This window comes from Anabrus simplex, chromosome 1, assembly GCF_040414725.1.
Source record: "Anabrus simplex isolate iqAnaSimp1 chromosome 1, ASM4041472v1, whole genome shotgun sequence".
NCBI lineage: Eukaryota > Metazoa > Arthropoda > Insecta > Orthoptera > Tettigoniidae > Anabrus > Anabrus simplex.
Genome location: NC_090265.1, coordinates 1420112250 through 1420132408, shown reverse-complemented (window position 1 = coordinate 1420132408; position 20159 = coordinate 1420112250). Strand labels below are relative to the sequence as shown.

The following is a 20159-nucleotide window of genomic DNA, read 5'->3' as shown; positions in this document are numbered from 1 at the left end:
GTGGACACCCCCTGTCTATATTAGCTCTTAACATTACAGCGTTGAGGGTAAACAAAACTTGACGGCCCTGCAGTGAGGCCATAATCCATTTTATGAGCATGCTGCTCACTCCTCTTCTCTCTAGACTACGTTCTATGTAGCCCAAAGATGTATAGTTAAAGGCCCCTTCTATATCTAGGAATACAACCATAGCAAGTTGTTGCTGATCCAAGGCACTCTCCAGCCTAGAAACTAGCTGGTGTAGTGCCGTCTCAACCGACTTCCCTGGTTGATATGCATGTTGATGAGAATGCAGGGGAAAGTCTCTTAATACTTTCTCCCTTTTATGTCTATCCACCAGTCTTTCCAAGGTCTTAAGTAGAAAAGACGTTAGACTAATGGGTCTATAATCCTTAGGTCTAGTATATGAAGACCTTCCGGGTTTAGGTATATACACCACCTTTGTCTGACACCACAAGGAGTACACGTACCCCATACTGAGACAGGCTCTAAAGATTCTGACCAGGTATGGTATAAGGACCCCCCCCCCTCGCTTCCTGAAGAAGTGCCGGGAAGATCCCATCCACCCCTGGGCTTTTGTAAGGGGCAAAGGATTCTAATGCCCACTTAACCCTTCTTGGGGTAACAATCTCTGCGGCTTCCTTCCAGCCACTGTTATCGGGTCTGAAGGATCTGCTCGATTCTACCTCACTATTCGTGACTACCGAACCTAGAAAGTGGGCATCATGCAGTAAGTTCAGGGTCTCCCTCTCTGTGGATGTGTATCCACCCGAAGGCGACTCCAGTGAGCCCAGCCTTGCCCTTCTATCCAAGGTTAAAATTTTATGAAGCCTTGCTGCTTCATGTTGACTTTCAATGGAGTCACAAAACTGTCTCCAAGATTTCCTAGAAGCCTTTTTGACTTCTGACTTGTACCTTCTTTGTGATTCTTTGTAAGAATCTAGGCTTTCTTGATCCTGAAGTTCCCTGTATTTATTCCAGAGCCTTCGTGTATTTCTCCTCAGGTGTTCAAGATAACTATTCCCCTTGAAGCTTCCTGTTACTCTTTTTGCCTTAACAATAGGGCAGTTTAATTCATAAGAGATAACCAGTGTCCGTGTGAGAAAACTCACACTGAGCTCCAGCTCCTCGTTGTTTTTAATTATATTTGAGGGTCCTCCCTCCAGTCCCCTCCTCACGTCCTCCCTAAAAGACGTCCAATCGGTTCGTCTAGGGTTTCTATAAGACGGGATCTCGAGGGAGCCCTCTATATAAAGCACAATGTGTCTATTATCTGACAAGGAAGGCTCCAAAGAAACCTTCCAGTCATTAAATTCCTGTATGATTCCCTGGAACCCAGGGTAAGATCTATGATCCCCTCACTCCTATTATTAATGAAGGTAGTGGTATCACCAATGTTCATGATCTCAAGATCAGTTGTACATAGAAATTCTATGAGGTGCTCTCCCCTTCGGTTTGTATATTTACTTCCCCAAACGCTATGATGAGCATTGGTGTCACATCCTACTATGAGGTTTAATCCTTGTTTCCTACAGTATATCACCAGTCTCTTGAACTCCTCCGGCGGGGGTGGAGATTCAGAGTCTCTTGGGAAATATGCAGAGCAGACAACCAAGTCTTTTGGCTGTCCGCCCTCTTCATATCTCACTAGGACTGCTACCAGGTCTCTAGTAATGAAGCCTGGTATAGCCCAGGCGTTGTGATCTTTAACTAGTATACATGCTCTAGGCTTCTCCTCTGCTATTCCACTGAATAAAGTGAAACCTGCACATTTTAGTCCCATGATATGCCCCTGTCTAAGCCAGGGTTCTTGTATCAGGGCGACCGAAAACCTGCCCTTCTGGATACTTCTAATAAGTACCCTAGAGGCCGCTATGCAATGTTGTATATTTGCTTGTATGAAAGTAATCATTCTTACCTTCATGCAATACTTTACCTTATGCGGTCTCCGGAACGTGCTGCTCCGTCTCCCGCGATGAGTCTTGAGGCTTGGCTGGCCCAGGTTCCTGTTCGGGCTCCCGCTCTTCGCCCCTGTTGGTCTCGGTATTGTCTATGGTGGGGTTGATCCTCTGCTTGTTACGCTTGCCCTCCACCAAGGTGAAGGTAGCCACATGCACCCCGCAGAAGATCTTCTTCTCCACCACTTTCTCCACGTCTCTGGAGTCCATGCTGACCACAAGTCGGACACCTCTCTTCTCCTCCTTGCGGTCGTAGACCCTCCAGCTGGTGGGATTAAAGCCATGGTTCTGGTATGCCATTCTTCCCAAAAGGACGTTATTGTCCTTTGGTTGTCCTGGTATCCAGACCATGACTCTCTTGTAGGAAAGAAGTTTATCCAGGCCCACAATTTTGAGCCTGGCTCCTTCCCACAGTTGTATACCTGTAACAAGACTGGAAAGCCATGGTACAGTCTCGTCGTTCTCTGCAATAATGACGGCCGCATCTCTCGACAGATAGCAATCCAGGAACTGAGGCTTAATGGGCCCCTGCTCCGGAAGCTTGTCTATCAGATTGGTGATAGCCTCTTCCACAGCTTCCACCTGTTTCTCGGTTAGCTGCTGGTCAGGATATCCTACAGGTACTATGGCCATCCTGATCCCAGCTTTAGCTATCCTGGCATATTCCACCTTGGGTTTTTTGCGGGTCTGCAGGTCTTCTTCTGGGGTTGCCCCCGACAGAAGTCGTTTCCCCGCTGGCATCTTGGTGGGTGGGGTTCTCTGTGCCCTAGAAGCAGAGCCTTTTTCAGGGTCCTGCCTCTTGTGCCCATTGGATCCCCCCACAGTTGTTACTGTCATGGTATTAGAAGGCCCCTCAGCTGCTGGAGTTAAGCCCTCTTTGGCCTGCTCCCGGGCCTTTAAGGCCTTCTTATATCTCCTCTTCTCAGCGCCAGAGCGCTGTTTCTTCTTCTTCTTTTTATTCTGGACCTGTAGATTGCCCACCTCTTGAGTGAGCCCTCTAACTGTCGAAGGTGAACTATCCGAGGGTATCTCCGAAGAGTCCCCTTCGGTTGTTGTTGTTGTACTAGTGTTTCTCTCGGAGGCCCCAGAAGAGCTCTCCGGTTTATGGATGGCTACCGTATTCATTCAAGTCCCACGAGTAGCTAGGGAAATATATGTCCGCCCAGGCAGAGCCCCGCATACCTGGGTAAGGCTACTTACTTTGAGAGGGCGCCAAGTATCTCGAAGGCTCCGTTCAAGACACATCCCCCATGTGCCATGCACCCCATCGGCACGGGTCGCATTACACCTTAGGGTTGGGGCGGTGCTTTAGCTTCCTCCTCCTTGTATACCGAACGGTTACCCAATGGGGCTCCTTTCGGCATCGCAAGAAAGGAGCTACTAGTCCCGCTCACCATGAAGAGGATCTTCAATTGAAGAGGGTAACCAGGGTTAGCCCCCTACAATTGTAGAAGCACACACGAGGGGGTCTCCATGCCAGGGATTTGAATCATTTACAATTAAAAATCCCTGTTCCGGCCGGGAATCAAACCCGGGGCCCCCTATGCTGCGGGCCCGGACTACCTTGACTTTAGAAAATCGAGTGATTTGGGCAGGCAATACATCGAATGCATATCGAGCACTGTGTTTACTTACAGTTGGAAGGTGAAAAATGGCCTCAAGCAAATGAAGTAGGCTGAGCAGTAGTGACATAAGAGCTATTGTGAATTATTTGAACTTTCGTGAAGATGATTGTCTTTCAGAACTTGATTTGGGAAGTGTGTCGGTGTGCTTCAGAAATATTCCTTGAATCTAAAATTGAAAGAAGGCAACAGTTCATTAGATAATGGTTGCTCTAACCGGGTAACCTAGAAGCTTCCCCATGCTGATTTTATGAAGTTGCTGCATAATTTGACACTGAATATATACAGGGGCATTTATAAATTCTGCATATTCACTTTGCATAAGCATGTAAAGTCATTTATTTCTGCTTAAGTTTTACAAAATAAATTAAGAACAGATAGCAGTATAGCCATACGTTTCTAGAAAAATAAATACGAGCAGTGGTATGTGATCAGCTAACAGAAAAAAAGAAAAAAGAGAAATCCTAAGGGTTAAATTTGGAACAATAAACCTGCTGGATGAGCTGGATGGTTGAATCTACATTGGATCAGTACCTATGGGTGAATTTACCAAAGGGAAAAAGTGCTATTTATGAAATATCTTTTGGGTGAATTTTTCTGAGATAAATGAGCCTAGAACTATTCTGTTTTTTGTTGCCCAAGAAAACACACTTCAGAGAAAGTGTGTGCCACTCTTAGGTCTTATCATACTGTGATGTTAAATCCTGAACATGTTAGTTTCCACAGTTACACATCAACCACATGGGTAATATTTCACATGAGTATTCTGAAGTCTGTATCAGATGATAAAACTGAAAGATTCACATAGCTATCAGCTTACATTCAGGAGAGAGTGGGTTTGGGTCCCACTGTCGCCAGCATTGAAGATGGTTTTCTGTGGTTTCCCATTTTCACACCAAGCAAATACTGGGGCTCAGTGCCACGATCGCTTCCTTCCCACTCCAAGCCCTTCCCTATCTCATCATCATCTTATCTGTGTTGGTGTGACGTACAGTGAAAAAAAAAAAAGTAAAAACTGAAAACATCCAGCCTTTGCTGACGCCAATATTTCTTCAGTGTTTTGTGGTTAATGTTCAAACTTGTTTTGAGGATTGGCTTTGAGATCGGTAGATATTTAAAAATGGGAATGAAAAGAAATCTGAAACTTCGTAATTAATTCATTCTTATTAGTTACTGTAACTTGTAGTGCAATATATGGTAATTTGATAAGATTAAATAAGATTATTATCAGCACTGGTTATATTTTAGTTAGCACTTTCACTGTTATACATGTTCTAGGTTATTGTAATTTCTCACTATTCATTTTGTGACAAATGCCAATATTTTTATAATTTCAGCCACATTCATGTATAGCTATGTTAGCATGACAAGTGGTGACGAGTTGGAATCGGAGCCAAGTTCGTCCCAGCCACGACGAGCAGCACAGGCACCAAGAGGAGGTGCATTAGGTAAAAACATGTTATATATAGTGTCTCTTAGTAATGAGTTACATGAAATTAACCAATTTAAATCAGAAATATAACTAATTTTAATCCATATATTTACGGGTTGCAAAGAAATGCTTCAGATTTTTCAGATATTTTGTCAGCACTGCTGTAGGTTTTGATTGTAGATGGTGACAGGTAAAGTACATTGTTAAAATTGGCCTGATTAAATATATTACCTGCAAAAGTAAGACTCCTACAGTAGTTGCCTTGAAAAAAGAAGAAAGTGCATTCATCTTCATGGACATTTCTACAGTCATCTCTTTGTACCACACTACATTTTGTGATTTGAACTCTGCTTGTGACTTTGTAACTCATGCTGTCAATCAATCATTGATCTGCATTTAGGGTTGCTGCCCAGGTGGCAGATTCCCTATCTGTTGTTTACCTAGTCATTTCTTAAATGATTTCAAAGAACTTGGAAATTTATCAAACATTTCCTTTGATAAATTAGTCCCATCTCTAATTCCTAGTCCTATAAAAGAATATTTGCCCCCAATTGTCCTCTTGATTTCTAATTTATCTTCATTTATCTTTCCATTCAAGCTTATTTGTTTACTATGTCAGTCCACTCCATCTGTCCACCGACAGCTTGGTACATACTGTTTACTTTAGCAGATCTTCTCCTTACTCCCACGTCTTCCTAGCCCAAATTTTGCAGCATTTTTGTAACACTACTCTTTTGTCGGAAATCACCCTGAACAAGTAGTTTCTTTTTTTTTTTTCCAGTCCTTTTCCACTTTTCCAGGGTCTTACCAGAGAATTATACTCCCTGTTCTGTACATCCTTACTGCAACCCTTAAGTACCCTCATTGTCTAAGGAAGACATCTGTAACCTTTATTTACAGTCTTGTTAATCTGATTACTTCAATGAAGATCTTACATGAACACCTAGGTACGTAACACCTTAAGTGCCACATATGCAGTAAAAAATAAATCCATCCAGGCCATTCCTTTTTTCTTACTCATCATCATCATCATTTCCCTTTATCCAGCTGTAGCCGGGTAGGGGCAAATATGGTTCCTCTCCACTTTCTTCGGTCTTTCCACCACTCCTCCTCCAACACTGTGTCCCAGTCCAGGTTTCTTTCTATGATGTTGCGTTGAATGGTATCCTTCCATCTCAATCGTGGTTGTACACGGCCTCTCCTTCCTTGGATTTGCATTTCCATCACCTTTTTTGGCATTCTTTCGTCGCTCATTCACTTTATGTGCCCAAACCATCTTAGTCGGCTCTTCTCTATTCTTTCATTCAATTTTTCCACTCCAATTTCTTCCCAGATTTTCTCATTCCTTATTTTGTCTCTTACTCTTCTGTATCATACTCCTCAAGAACTTCATTTCGGGTGCCTGTATTCGACTCTCATCCTTCTTTGTCATTGTCCAAGTGTCTGCTCCGTAAGTTGTTATGGGTACGTAATACATCTTGTACATAGTATCCTTGGCTTCCGTTGGCACATCATTGTCCCATAACATGTTTCTTACACTATGATAGAAACAACTTCCAGCTTGAATCCTTTTACTAATCTCAGCATCCAGTTGAGCATTCTCCATTAATTCACACCCCAGGTATTTAAATGTTTCCACTACTTCCAGGGGCTTGTCTGCAAGCCTAATCTGACCTTTCCCTTCTTTCTCCCCTCTAGTCATAACAAGAGTTTTACTCTTTTCTACACTTATTTTCAATCTACATTCTTCGATCTTCCCATTCACCTCATTCAACTGTTCTTGAACCTTCCTGTCGTCTTCTCCCCAAATCACAATATCATCTACAAATAACATCATGTTAATTTCTCTTCCTCCATATGCTGCTTTTGCTGTTCTCATGATGTCATCCATTACTATTGTAAACAGGATTGGTGATAGAACACTTCCCTGTCTCAGCCCGCTAGTGATTTTGAACCAACTTGTCCTGCCAACTTGTGTTTGCACGCAACTACAACATTCCTTATACAATGCCATGATCATTTTTATTAATCCCTGTCCAATTCCTTTTTGCACCAGACTGTCCCGAACGTTCGTCCTGGGGACACTGTCATATGCCTTTTCAATGTCAATGAATGTCATCACCATATCATTCCCATCCTCCCAATGCTTTTCCATTAGTTGTTTTAGTTGTTCTTACTATAAAGTATTACATCTTATTACAGAAATGTACCTTTTAGTCATCTTGGGCCAAAATTGTAGTCATAACATTGTGTTGAAATTGTGGTGACACATTGGTCTCACGCGGCCACTGACACTACCTTCCAGCTGTATAGGCCGCGTGAGACCAATGTGTCACCACGTATCCTAACACAGTTCTCACCTTCCTGACACTGGTATACGTCTGTCTCATTTGCTCATGAACTACTAAAGAATAGAACTCGTATCTTTGGAACATTGAAATCTAATCGGGAGTATAATCCAACCAATGTTACTAAAAGGAAGTTAACAAGAGGAGAGACAAGAGCCCGTGAAAGTAACACTGGTGTGGTTGTTCAGAAATGGCATGATAAGAGACGTGTTAATTTTGACAACTAAACACACTGGTGAGATGGTTACTATTCAGAGGAGGGATGGTGTAGTGCAAAAACCACGGAGTGTTATAGAGTATAACAAATACAAAACGTAATTGATTTATCAGATCATAAAAAGAGCTATAGTACTTCCCTGAGACGGAGTAAAATGGTACAGAAAAATAGCTATAGAGCTATTGATCAGCACAAGTATAGTAAATGCCATCTATATTTTCAATCAACTTGGGAATGACAGTATATCTGGTACCCAGTTCAAAGAGGACATTGTTGAACAGTTAAAAGGTACCGGTATCAAAGATTTTCCCCCACAAGTACCAAAAAACAGGTATTACCCCAGTGACTGGAAGATGTAGGCCGGCAGGGAAGACGGAGATGCAGTAAGTGTTATGAAGAGATCCATCGGGAATCAGGAAGGCAATATGTCATAAGGAAGACTCTACAGTCTAAGTTCAAATGACCAGCCTGTGAAAATTTCTTCTGTTTGGGATGTTTCTTCAAAGTGCACAGATTTTTATTGTGATTGCGAAACACAATTTGAATTATATTTCTTCAGAAAGTCTCATTTGTTATACTTTAAATTCATATGCAAAAGTGTACCAATTTGTGGTGTGATTGCGAATGAGACAAAGTTAAAAATATTTTTTCTAGAAAGTTCATGTAATTTTTATGTCCTATGTTTTCAATTCGTCTATAGACCCTGATATGAGACAATGAACAATGAGTACACTGTACAGTACAATATTTTGTTATTTGTACACATGACATGATCTGAAAACAATAAATGATGTCATAATTTATTTATTGTGGTTGATATATTACAGTGATGTACAGGCTACGTGGTGCCACATCGGACTCGCAAATGAACAGGCCAAGAATAGATTCATGACGTACTGGCCACCTACTTTCATTTAACATACGTTTACATGTCAAGTGTGATGACAGTATGGCAACACGGGGTCGGTGACTTGGAGAGTGCGCGTGAGTCCACAGCGGACTCACGCGGCCCCAATGGCATTAAGCTCTGTGAGTCAACATTGGTCTCACGTGGCAGTCAAGGTGTTAAACACTGATCTGTATTATGTACGAGCGTGATTGGACATGCTGGTGGATGGCCAGCGGTTGAAAGTGCTCCCTCTCTTAATACCTATTAAGAATTTGTTAGTTACATGTGTATTTGGGTGTATGATCCATTGAGTGAAATAAATATTGGTGTTTTGAGTGTTTGTAGTAATCAAAATTAGAGATCATAATTTTACATTGTGTATCTCCTTTGTAGGTTGGTAAATTAGCATTCAAAAATACCCAGAAGCGCCAGCATAGGTATTTGAAATTCCTTTGGGAGAAATACAATCACGGTGAGAAGACGGACAAACTTTTCCCGATGCCTGTATTAACCCGCTGGGGATCCTGGCTCGATTCAGCTGTCTATTTACAAGAATATCTCTGTGATCTGGTTGAGTACTTTTAAAGGGTTAGATGCAGTGACACTGTAAAATATTTCAAGGATCTAACCAGCAATGAGCAGAAGGCTATATTGTGTGAGGCTACCAGTGCTAAGGAACATTTGACCTCTGTATCTCAGTTTGTAACAGAGCTAGAAGGATTACACTATCCAACTGCCCCCAAACTCACCCCTAAACTAGACATTATAGTTTGGCAGAATTTGATTTAGTCAGAAAGTTAGTTTTAGAAAAAGAGACTACTGTTGCCCTGAATCAGCTTTCAGGAGAAAGAAAAACAGAAGGGAGAAAAATCAAGAATCTGGCAAGAAAATACACAGAAAAGCTGAAAAAAGTGATCGAACAGGATCCAGCTAGGAAAATATTTCAAGCCACTGCAGCACTATTTTATCTTCTGAATGTGCTCAGCATTGAAGTGAACTCTACTCTCACGAACAGTGTGAAGAGCATTCCTATTCCTGCTAGCTTATCCATGAACAGTATCTTCCAGGGCTATATGGCTTTGCAAAATGCTGCGAAAGCACATCTGGGGGAGGAGAAGAAAGAAGACCTCGTTAGTGAAGTTTTAGGAGGCTTGATAGAAGACCACAGTGAATTTGCCTCCGAGTGTTTGTAAGCATTATGGTTTCCGACGTTTAATGTGGACAACGAGAGGGGCCTCTCTGCTTACACAAAGATACTTTCTGACTGTCGTACAACTCTGCATGCTGATAATGTTGAAACCATGCTTAGTTTGCACTTTGGAGACAAGTAATTGAACATATCAAAAAAAACGTAGCTATGTATAAATTCATATTACAGGGTAGATCACCTAACTTTACTTCGAGGTACCAGTGATTTGTATATTTGTTTCTATAACATTTTGTATATTTGGCTGTTCTAAGATTTAATAACAAGCATGTATTATAAGAGGATTTTTTTTAAAACCCTTATCACGAAATTAGTTAGATTCAGCCCATACCATAATGAGGACTTTACAAGGAACATCGATCGGTATGGCAGTTTATTTAACGAAATATCTACCATAATAGTGTTAGTTTTAACACCGAAATCAACAGTTTGATTTTACCAAAAAGTAAGGCCCTTAGTATTCACCGAACAACCGAACAAAATGAGTAAAGTCATGCATCCTGTGAATCATAATCAACAATCCCTCTCAGACTAACATTCCCTACATATTTATGTTCTTGCTGTTCGCCTTTTCTACCTCACTCAAAACAAAATCTGTTCCGTTCCATCACTCCACCGCCAAATTTTCCATTCTGTATTCATCACATGCACATGACTGTTTTTACCTGGACATTTGTGTCCATGGTTTTACCCAAGATTACACAAGTAGGCTAAGTTGAAATGTCCTAGAAAAGACTGTCTGTTCTTACCACATATACACTAGTGGACATCATTCTGGACACTTTTCATAATGCATTGTGTTTGTATGTTACTGACCTATTTACTTGGCGGGTGATGGGGTTATAAGCAAATTAATTTAATGCATAAGTAATACTGTGGCATGTAATTTTATTTAAGGTTAAAATCTGAAATACACAACATCATGGGCGTTATGTGAGGACGGCATTAATTAATTAATTCCACAGTATAAAACAGTCTCTGCAATGTAACAGTTAATCAGTATTTTATGGGGAATCCCTTTCCTTTTATTACTGCTTCGATTCTGCGAGGCATGGAACCAAGCAACCTTTGAAGATCGTTTGTAGTTATGACCTTGGACCAAGCCTTGATGATGGTTTCAATAAGTTCCATTTTATTCCTTGGATTTTGGCGCGAAACGAGTACTCTCAGTCAGGCCCACAAGTTTTCGATTGGGTTTAGGTCGGGGCTGTTACCTGGCCATGGCAAAACATTAGTGCGGTGATCTTTCAACCATTTCATGCTCAGTTTTGCAGTGTGGCATGGTGCACCATCTTGTTGAAAGAAGCACTGTCTCTGATGATAAGGAAACAAATCGTTGATTGAAGGTAGCAGATTTTGTTCCAAGATCTCAGTCTGGTATCTTTGGGCATTTAGTGTACCATCTATCACATGTAGTTGACCAACACCATGACTTGTCATGCATCCCCACACCATCACACTGACTGGATGTTCCATAGTAGCAGTTGAGCATTCTGGTAACAAAACTTCGCTAGGTCGACCACGCACGTATTTGATACCATCACTTCCAAATATTGAAGCACGTGTCTCATCACTCCAAATTTCCTTGCTCCAGTCCACATCAGTCCATGTTCTGTGATCCAGAGCCCACTTCACGCATTTCTCCCTTTGTTTTGCATTAAGGTAAGGCTTTTTTCTTGGCCTCCTGGCTGGCAAACCATTTGCACACAATTTTCTTTGGACGGTTCTGTCAGTAATGGTGACTCCAGATGATTCCAGCACTTCCTTAATCTGTTTTTAAGTACGCCGATGGTCTTGTAACGCAAGGCGGCAAATTCTTCTCTCATCTTGAGGAGAAAACACAGGTTTTTGTCCAGTTCTAGGAGTAGTTTTAGTACCGTTGGTTATCTTATAACGTTCCCACACCTTTCTTACACCTGATTTAGTAGCACCACCACCCAGACTTGCTGCAGTCTCTTCAAACGTATACCCTTCCTCATGCAAAGGTACAGCTCTACTACGTTTAGATGATGAGCAATCAATCCGTTTCTTGGACGTAGGAAACATTCTTCACTGAAAGGACAGCTAACAAGTTGAAGAAATGTTCACTCACACACTGAAATGAAAGACTTCTTCAGATCACAGCAAGAAGCACACTAAAGCACACCAGTCACTCAATAATCCGTGAATGTTACTAACAATGACATCAGCTACAGTATACCATATGATGATAATGGGAACGGGAAGGAAACCTGAGCTGAAGAAATGAATAAGGTTTTTCCCACTCTTTTCTTATCAACATTGGTACGTAACAGTGAGAGTAAATTTGCAATAAAACCAACAATGCACATTGCTAAGTTGTCATAAACAATTAACAGTGTTGTACGGTGTCATGAACAACTGAAGAAAATCAGCTATATACTCTCAGTAAGTATGTATGGTTGAATCCAACCTATAACAATACGGAACAATGAAATTTTAAACTTTAAATATAACAAATAGTGTCGAGAATTATGTCCACTAGTGTATATATCTAGCATGTGTCCGCGGCTTTGCCCGCGTTTATTAATTCAACCGTTAGAAGTTTCTAAACTATTTATTTAAAAGCAAATTAAAACATTATATTTATTAACTCACATCGTTTTGACATAAATTGTATGCATTACATTATTTTTTTTATTATATTGTTTCTTTCAATGCTTAAGATACTGGGTATGACTTTCATGACGTCAACCTAATCAGATGAGTTAATGAGATGAAATGAATGACTTGATATATGATAGTAAGAATGAAAAGGATGAAACCTGGCGCCGGCACATAGCCCACTCCTCTCGAATAGCTCAATACTTTACATCCCCATCCGACAGACGAATCACCATCAACAGCGTCATATGTCCTCACACCATATAAGACCAAACACAGCTTCTTACGCCATGGACGTAAAATGGCTCCTTGAATTGTGTTCTCTACCTATCTTATGTACGTTGCCTAGCGACAGTGACTCTGTGCATTTAATCTTGATGACAGCACGTTGGATTGTCATATCCCAGTACTCGTTTTACGATGGTTTTTCATTCATAACTCACCAACGAAAGCGAAAATGAAAATTCCGGCTTCGAGGTGCATTCGGACCCCCTTTTGTCTACCTATGTTCAAAATTTCAGATCTCTGCGTGCTGTAGATTTTGCTGGGCATTGCCCACATGCAAAAGACAGACAGACAGACAGACAGACAGACAGACAGACAGACAGACAGACAGACAGACACTTCCTTTTATTATTATAGATTTTAACAAATAAATATTCAAAATGCCTAAATTAATTATTATAACCCAGATAATGTACATTAAAATAATAGAAATTATTTCTGGCAGAATAATAACAACATGATTGCCTCCTTATTTACTTACATAATAAGCTGTTACACATTAATTATACGAAACAACGTAGACAATCATGCATGTAACATGGTAAATGTTACGGTAGGAAGTGTATCACTTCAACGTTGAACTCCAGAAAATCGAGTCAGTTCCTCTTCGGAATATTTCTTTTACAGAGGTGCCAACTATTATAGATTATCCGTAATTATTATGGATTTCACCTCACGATTACAGCATTATGGTCAAATAGGAAAATATTACGAAAAAACGACAATATCATGAACAAACCATTTTGTATGGGGAAAAAAATGGATAGGGGGAAAAATGAATCCTTTCAAGCTTTACTGCTCAGCCCTCCTTGTTTCAAAGCTTGGGATTGGCAACAATACTTCAATCGGCACTGGCCTTTGCTACCCATGAGCATTGTGAAATTGTCATTGAAGGAACTTCACTCTGCTCTTTTTTACTAATAAAACCATAAGTAATGTACTTGCAGTATTAAATGTACTTTACAGTACTACAGACAGAGTTTTCACTGTTACAAGAAAAAATAAGAGGGAATTCAAGCCTACATTAAACACATTGCAGTGGAATCACTTATGGTTCAGAAGGCGAAAATGCCATCAGAGAGGAATGGATGATTCAAGGAAATCCGCTCTGAAAAGCAGCTATTGGGTGCAGAACAAGCTAGAAAGAATGTTATGTGACAGAACTGGCAATGTGCAAATTGTATGGTGTAATATGAAATACTTTCATGATGGATTCAGTATTTTTGTATCCATCACTTGGCACAGGCCAGAGCAAAGTGTAGCTTCCACCGAAGTCCCAGTCTCATCCATGGCTGTGACAATATGGAAGCTGCTGTGGTATGGGTGGTGCTGAGCACAACCAATGTGTCTGAGTGTTATGAAAGGTGTTGCTCATAGGATCAGTCATGCTGCAGTGGCATCTTCTGGTCCAGTGATGAAAGCAGTGGCAAACTACCACACTCCTCATCTTGCCTAGTACGCCTCATTTTGGTGCTGTCGTTGGTTTTTGCGGTTTCTCTATAACTGCATAGCTTTTGGAGGTGCTATTTGAGGATCCAACCAGCCTCTGGGCTGATGACCTAACAGACAGACATATAGTACTTTAGAATAGATTGCGGTCGGAAAGGGCAAAGGTTGTGTCATTATCGAGAAGGTAGAAGGATACTGTGGATTTAACTCAAAAATTTTCTGAGAGGCGGCGGGGGGATATTACTGAAAACCCACTTAAAAGGTTGGCACCTCTGCCTTTAGCTTCTGAATGTCTGTTTTCAGTCTAGGCAGCCACTAGTGCAAAGTCAGTCAAATAGAAGTTTAGTCTAATGGTCTATTATTTGTCCTAGCTAATATCCGATAGAGGGCAATAATCTGATCCAAAAAATGAACACCTCCAATATTTTCATTATTAGGGTTGTCATCTTCAATATGGCTACAAGGTAGCACCGGTAGCAAGGTAGAAAAGGATGAATGTTGGTCATCACCCGACAAGCCCGAGAGATCTGACAGATCATCCAAAATACATTTCAAAACATTATCATCCAGTCCTAAGAAGTAACAAAACAAACTGAATCAATACACAAATTTAATCGAATGCCATGCAGAAATTTGGTGAGCTGAGACCCAATGTAACCATTAGGTTACACTGGAAAACACTCACAAAACTACTGTACAGATTGCTGTAGCATGAAACAAATGGTACCTAACTAAAGCACATTATTTCCACATTGACTTACCATTTTTTGGAAATGCTATAAAATTAAAACTGAAGCAAACTTACTTGTACTTACAAGAGAGTGACTTGCTCCACTGCTACTTGTGGCGTCAGCTATTTTGCAATAGCTTCTTACACGGCTGGGTGAGTGGGAAATACACTGTGTACTGCACAATCACTGAGTCAACATTGGAACCACTAGAACCCAGTGGTTAATCTTTGAAATTCCACACAAAAAGTTTCAAAACATGTAACCTATAGGTTACGCAGGGACCGAGGAGGCTAGAAGGACATTTCAGAAAACATTAATGAACAGGGGAGAGTATAGGTGAGGAGTTACAGAAGGCAGAAGTATTCTCTCAGCAGTATATGAAGATTGTTGATTACGAGGATAATGTCCAGGTATAGGACATGACGAATACTAACAAGTATTGAAATTTATCTATGATAACAATGGCACTTACAATAAGATATAAAAGTTAAAAACTAGAAAAGCAGCTGAAATTGATGGTATTTCCAGGAATGTAGTGAAGGCGGTGGGTTGGGATATACTGTAGAAGTCCGTTATAACAAGTACGGCGTTTAGCGAGCACCCCGTCATAATAACAGGTTTTTTTCTGTCCCTTGAAAATTTCTGTATTAAACTGTGTATTATCCTTCAGTTTCAGCGAAAACCCTATCACTGATGCATCCATTATTACGAGCGATTAAGCATGCACCTTTTTTTCCTTGCAATTTACCTATGATAACAATGGCATTTACAATAAGATATAAAAGTTGAAAACTAGAAAAGCAGCTGGAATTGATAGTATTTCCTGGGATATACTGAAGGCAGTGAGTTGGGAGTCCATTATGGCAAGTACGGCATTTAACGAGCACCCCGTTATAATGACAGTTTTTTTCTGCCCTTCGAAAATTTCTGTATTAAACTGTGTATTATCCTCCAGTTTCAGCAAAAACCCTGTCACTGATGCATCTATTATTACGTGCGATTAAGCATGCACTATATTTTCCATTATCAATATTTATGCACTCCTGTGATTATATTGAATGCGATCAATCGTCTTCGGTATAGTTTTCTCGGTGTGTACACTAGTGAGCTCTCCCTGTGATTATACTGAATGCAATTAATCATCTTCGGTATAGTTTTCTCGCTGTGAATACTGACGAGCTCTCTCGTCAAAATTCGAAGGCGATGTCTCTATCAATTAGCAACACTCATCGACTGACGTTGTGTAAGGAAAATGGTAAATGAAAGAAGTCTTCCAATATAAATGGTCCGTTATTGGACAATATAAATTTTCCAGCTAACTCACTTGTTGCCAGCGTTTCACCCCTCGTGTGCTAGGTTGGGCTCATCAGTTGGTACCTAGCACACCTACCAAGACACTGGCTAGTGCATACCCTGGAGGCCACTGTGTAGGCTACTTGGAGCCACCGCCAGTGCCAATGGACTATGAGAGACTTTGTCTCTTTACCAAAAATTGATGCCTGCCTGGCCATCAGATGATTCAGATGTTGATTCCCATAGGGAATCTGAAATATTTGTCCTGAGTGAGTAAATTTATAATACCAATATAAATGGTCCGTTATTGGACATTATAAATTTTCCAGCTAACTCACTCCCGGTTGCCAGCGTTTAGCCCTCGTGTGCTAGGTTGGGCTCATCAGTGGGTACCTAGCACACCTACCAAGACGCTGGCTAGCGCATACCGTGGAGGCCACTGCGTAGGCTACTTGGAACCACCGGCAGTGCCAATGCACTATGAGAGACTTTGTCTCTTTACCAAAAATTGATGCCTGCTTGGCCATCAGATGAACAGATGTTGATTCCCATAGCACACGAGTGTATATAGAGGAAAATTAATTAGAAGTAAGAAATTGCATGATCACAGCCACAGGGCCTGCAGTTTTACGTGGTCTTATATTTTATTTCAAAATCATGGTGTGGGTTACTGTAGTCACCTCCTAGTGATATTCAGGTAAGTGGAGATAACGAGGAAGAGATAGGAGATTGTAAAGTGTACTTGATGGTTGTTAGAAAGGGAAGGGCAGAGTATGGTATAGGGCTGTTTATCAGGAATACCATTGCACGCAACATAATTTCTGTTAGGCACGTAAATGAGCGAATGATGTGGGTAGATTTGGCAGTTGGAGGAATTAGGACGAGAATTGTCTCAGTGTATTCACCATGTGAGGGTGCAGATGAGGATGCAAGTTGACAAGTTTTATGAAGCACTGAGTGACATCGTGGTCAGGGTCAACAACAAGGATAGGATAGTGCTAATGGGCGATTTCAGTGCAAGAGTTGGAAATAGAACTGAAGGATACGAAAGGGTGATTTTAAATGTAGGGAAGATATGGAAGCTAATGGGAGTGGCAAGTGTTTGCTGGACTTCTGTGCTAATATGGGTTTAGCAGTTATGAATACATTCTTCAAGCATAAGACTATTCACCGCTACACATGGGAGGTTAGGGGTACCAGATCCATAATAGACTATATCTTAACGGATTTCAAATTTAGAAAGTCTGTTAGTAATGTCTGGCTTTTTCAGGGATTTATCGACGATACAGACCACTATCTGATCTGTAGTGAACTAAGTATCTCTAGGCCTAGGATAGAGAAAGTGAAATCTGTCTGCAAACGGATAAGGGTTGAAAACCTCCAGGATGAGGAAATTAGAAGTACATGGATATGATTAGTGAGAAGTTTCGAACAGTATGCAGTAGGCAGGTTCAAGATATAGAAAGAGAATCGGTGGCATACAGGGATGCTGTAGTAGAAACAGCAAGGGAATGCCTAGGAACAACTGTGTGTAAAGATGGGAAAAGGCGAACATCTTGGTGGAATGATGAAGTGAGAGCAGCTTGTAAACGTAAAAAGAAGGCTTATCAGAAAATGCTCCAAACAAGGGCCGAGGCAGACAGGGAATTGTACGTAGGTGAAAGAAACAGAGCGAAACAAATAGTTGTTGAATCCAAAAAGAAGTCTTGGGAAGATTTTGGTAATAACCTGGAAAAGCTAGGTCAAGCAGCGGGGAAACCTTTCTGGACAGTAATAAAGAATCTTAGGAAGGGAGGGAAAAAGGAAATGGAGAGTGTTTTGAGTAATTCAGGTGAACTCATAATAGATCCCAGGGAATCACTGGAGAGGTGGAGGGAATATTTTGAAAATCTTCTCAACATAAAAGGAAATCTTCCTGGTGGTGTTGCGAACATCCAAGCTCATGGGGAGGAGGGAACTTATGTTGGTGAAATTATGCTTGAGGAAGTGGAAAGGATGGTAAATTAACTCCATTGTCATAAAGCAGCAGGAATAGATGAAATTAGACTTGAAATTGTGAAGTATAGTGAGAAGGCAGGGATGAAATGGCTTCATAGAATAATAAGATTAGCATGGAGTGTTGGTAAGGTACCTTTAGATTGGACAAAAGCAGTAATTGCACCTATGTATAAGCAAGGGAACAGGAAGGATTGCACCAACTATAGAGGTATCTCATTGATTAGTATACCAGGCAAGGTATTCACTGGCATCTTGGTAGGGAGGTTGCGATTAGTCGTTGAGAGGAAGTTGGATGAAAACCAGTGTGGTTTTAGACCACAGAGGGGCTGTCAGGATCAGATATTCAGTGTGCAGCAGGTAATTGAAAAATGCTACGAGAGGAATAGGCAGTTGCGTTTATGTTTCGTAGATCTAGAGAAAGCATATGACAGTGTACTGAGGGAAAAGATGTTAACCATACTGGGGGACTATGGAATTAAAGGTAGATTATTAAAATCAATCAAGGGCATTTATGTTGACAATTGTGCACCTTTGCTGTTCATAGTTTACGTGGATCGTCTGCTGAAAGGTATAAAATGGCAGGGAGGGATTCAGTTAGGTGGAAATGTAGTAAGCAGTCTGGGCCTATGCTGACGACTTGGTCTTAATGGCAGATTGTGCCGAAAGCCTGCAGTGCAGCTTGAAAATAGGTGCAATGAGTATGGTCTGAAAATTGGCCTTTTGAAAACTAAATTGATGTCAGTAGGTAAGAAATTCAACAGAATTGAATGTCAGATTGGTGATACAAAGCTAGAACAGGTAGATAATTTCATGTATTTAGGTCGTGTGTTCTCCCAGGATGGTAATATAGTAAGTGAGATAGAATCAAGGTGTAGTAAAGCTAATGCAGTGAGCTCGCAGTTGCGATCAGCAGTATTCTGTAAGAAGGAAGTCAGCTCCCAGACAAAACTTTCCTTACATCGGTCTGTTTTCAGACCAACTTTGCTGTATGGGAGTGAAAGCTGGGTGGACTCAGGATATGTTATTCATAAGTTAGAAGTAACAGACATGAAAGTAGCAAGAATGATTGCTGGTACAACCAGGTGGGAACAATGGCAGGACGGTACTGGGAATGAGGAGATAAAAGCTCATTTACGAATGAATTTGATGGATGAAGCTGTACGCATAAACCGGCTTCAGTGTGGGGGTCATGTGAGTCGAATGGAGGAGGATAGGTTACCTAGGAGTATAATGGACCCCGTTATGGAGGGTAAGAAAAGTAGAGAGAGAGCAAGACGACGGTTAGACTCAGTTTGTAACGATAAATGAGGCCACAGCATTAGTTGCAAATAGGTGATTGTGGCAACGTCTAGTAAATTCACGGAGTCTTGCAGTCTGAACGCTGAAAGGCATAACAGTCTATAATGATAATGTATGTATGTATGTGTGTGTGTGTGTATGTATGTATGTATGTATGTATGTATGTATGTATGTAATCCTACACCTATTTAATGCAAGCCCACAGCCACACGACTCTATTCGCACAGCCACTTGCTCGGTACTGTGAATATTATATTATTATTACATCTTTTTCCAGTCTTTCTCAATTTGTCTATGGTAGTACAAATAAGTTAATGGAAAATAAGATATGGAAGATTTTTTTATTATTACTGAAGACATTCAAAAGCATTCCTGAAATGTATAATGTGCAGTCTTTCAAGAATATATGTTCTTCTGGAGATTATTGTGTTTTTTCTTCTGGTTTTTTTTTTTTTTTTTTTTTTTTTTTTTTTTTTTTTTTTTTTTGTGTAGTGTTTTCCATGTTGCTTGCAATTTGAGCCCTATATTTAACTCTTGTATTTATTTAATGATGTACTATATTTTGAGTTTCCTTTATGCTTTACACCGTAGGCTGTTATTTAATTATGTATGCTGAGATACATTTCCATTTCAGGTGATTCAGAAAATGGATTCTCACAGGAATGGACAGAAACTCACGATGAACGAGCTAATCGTCGACGGCAGGAAATCAGAGAGGCATCTGGTAACAGAACAGGCAACTATCAAAGGACTACTCAGCCTCCCTCGCAGCCACCACCTGAGATGGAGGATGAAGAGCGTTAGTATTC

The 20159-nt window shown here is 40.7% G+C and overlaps 1 protein-coding gene across 1 annotated transcript in view; it reads left to right on the top strand.

Moving 5' to 3' along the window:
- Positions 1-20159, top strand: part of Psn (presenilin) — a 179264-nt gene that overhangs the window by 80893 nt on the left and 78212 nt on the right. The window contains exons 7-8 of the mRNA XM_067137878.2: positions 4918-5028; positions 19985-20149. Coding sequence (XP_066993979.1) covers positions 4918-5028; positions 19985-20149 — 276 coding nt within the window. The remainder of the gene's footprint in view (positions 1-4917; positions 5029-19984; positions 20150-20159) is intronic.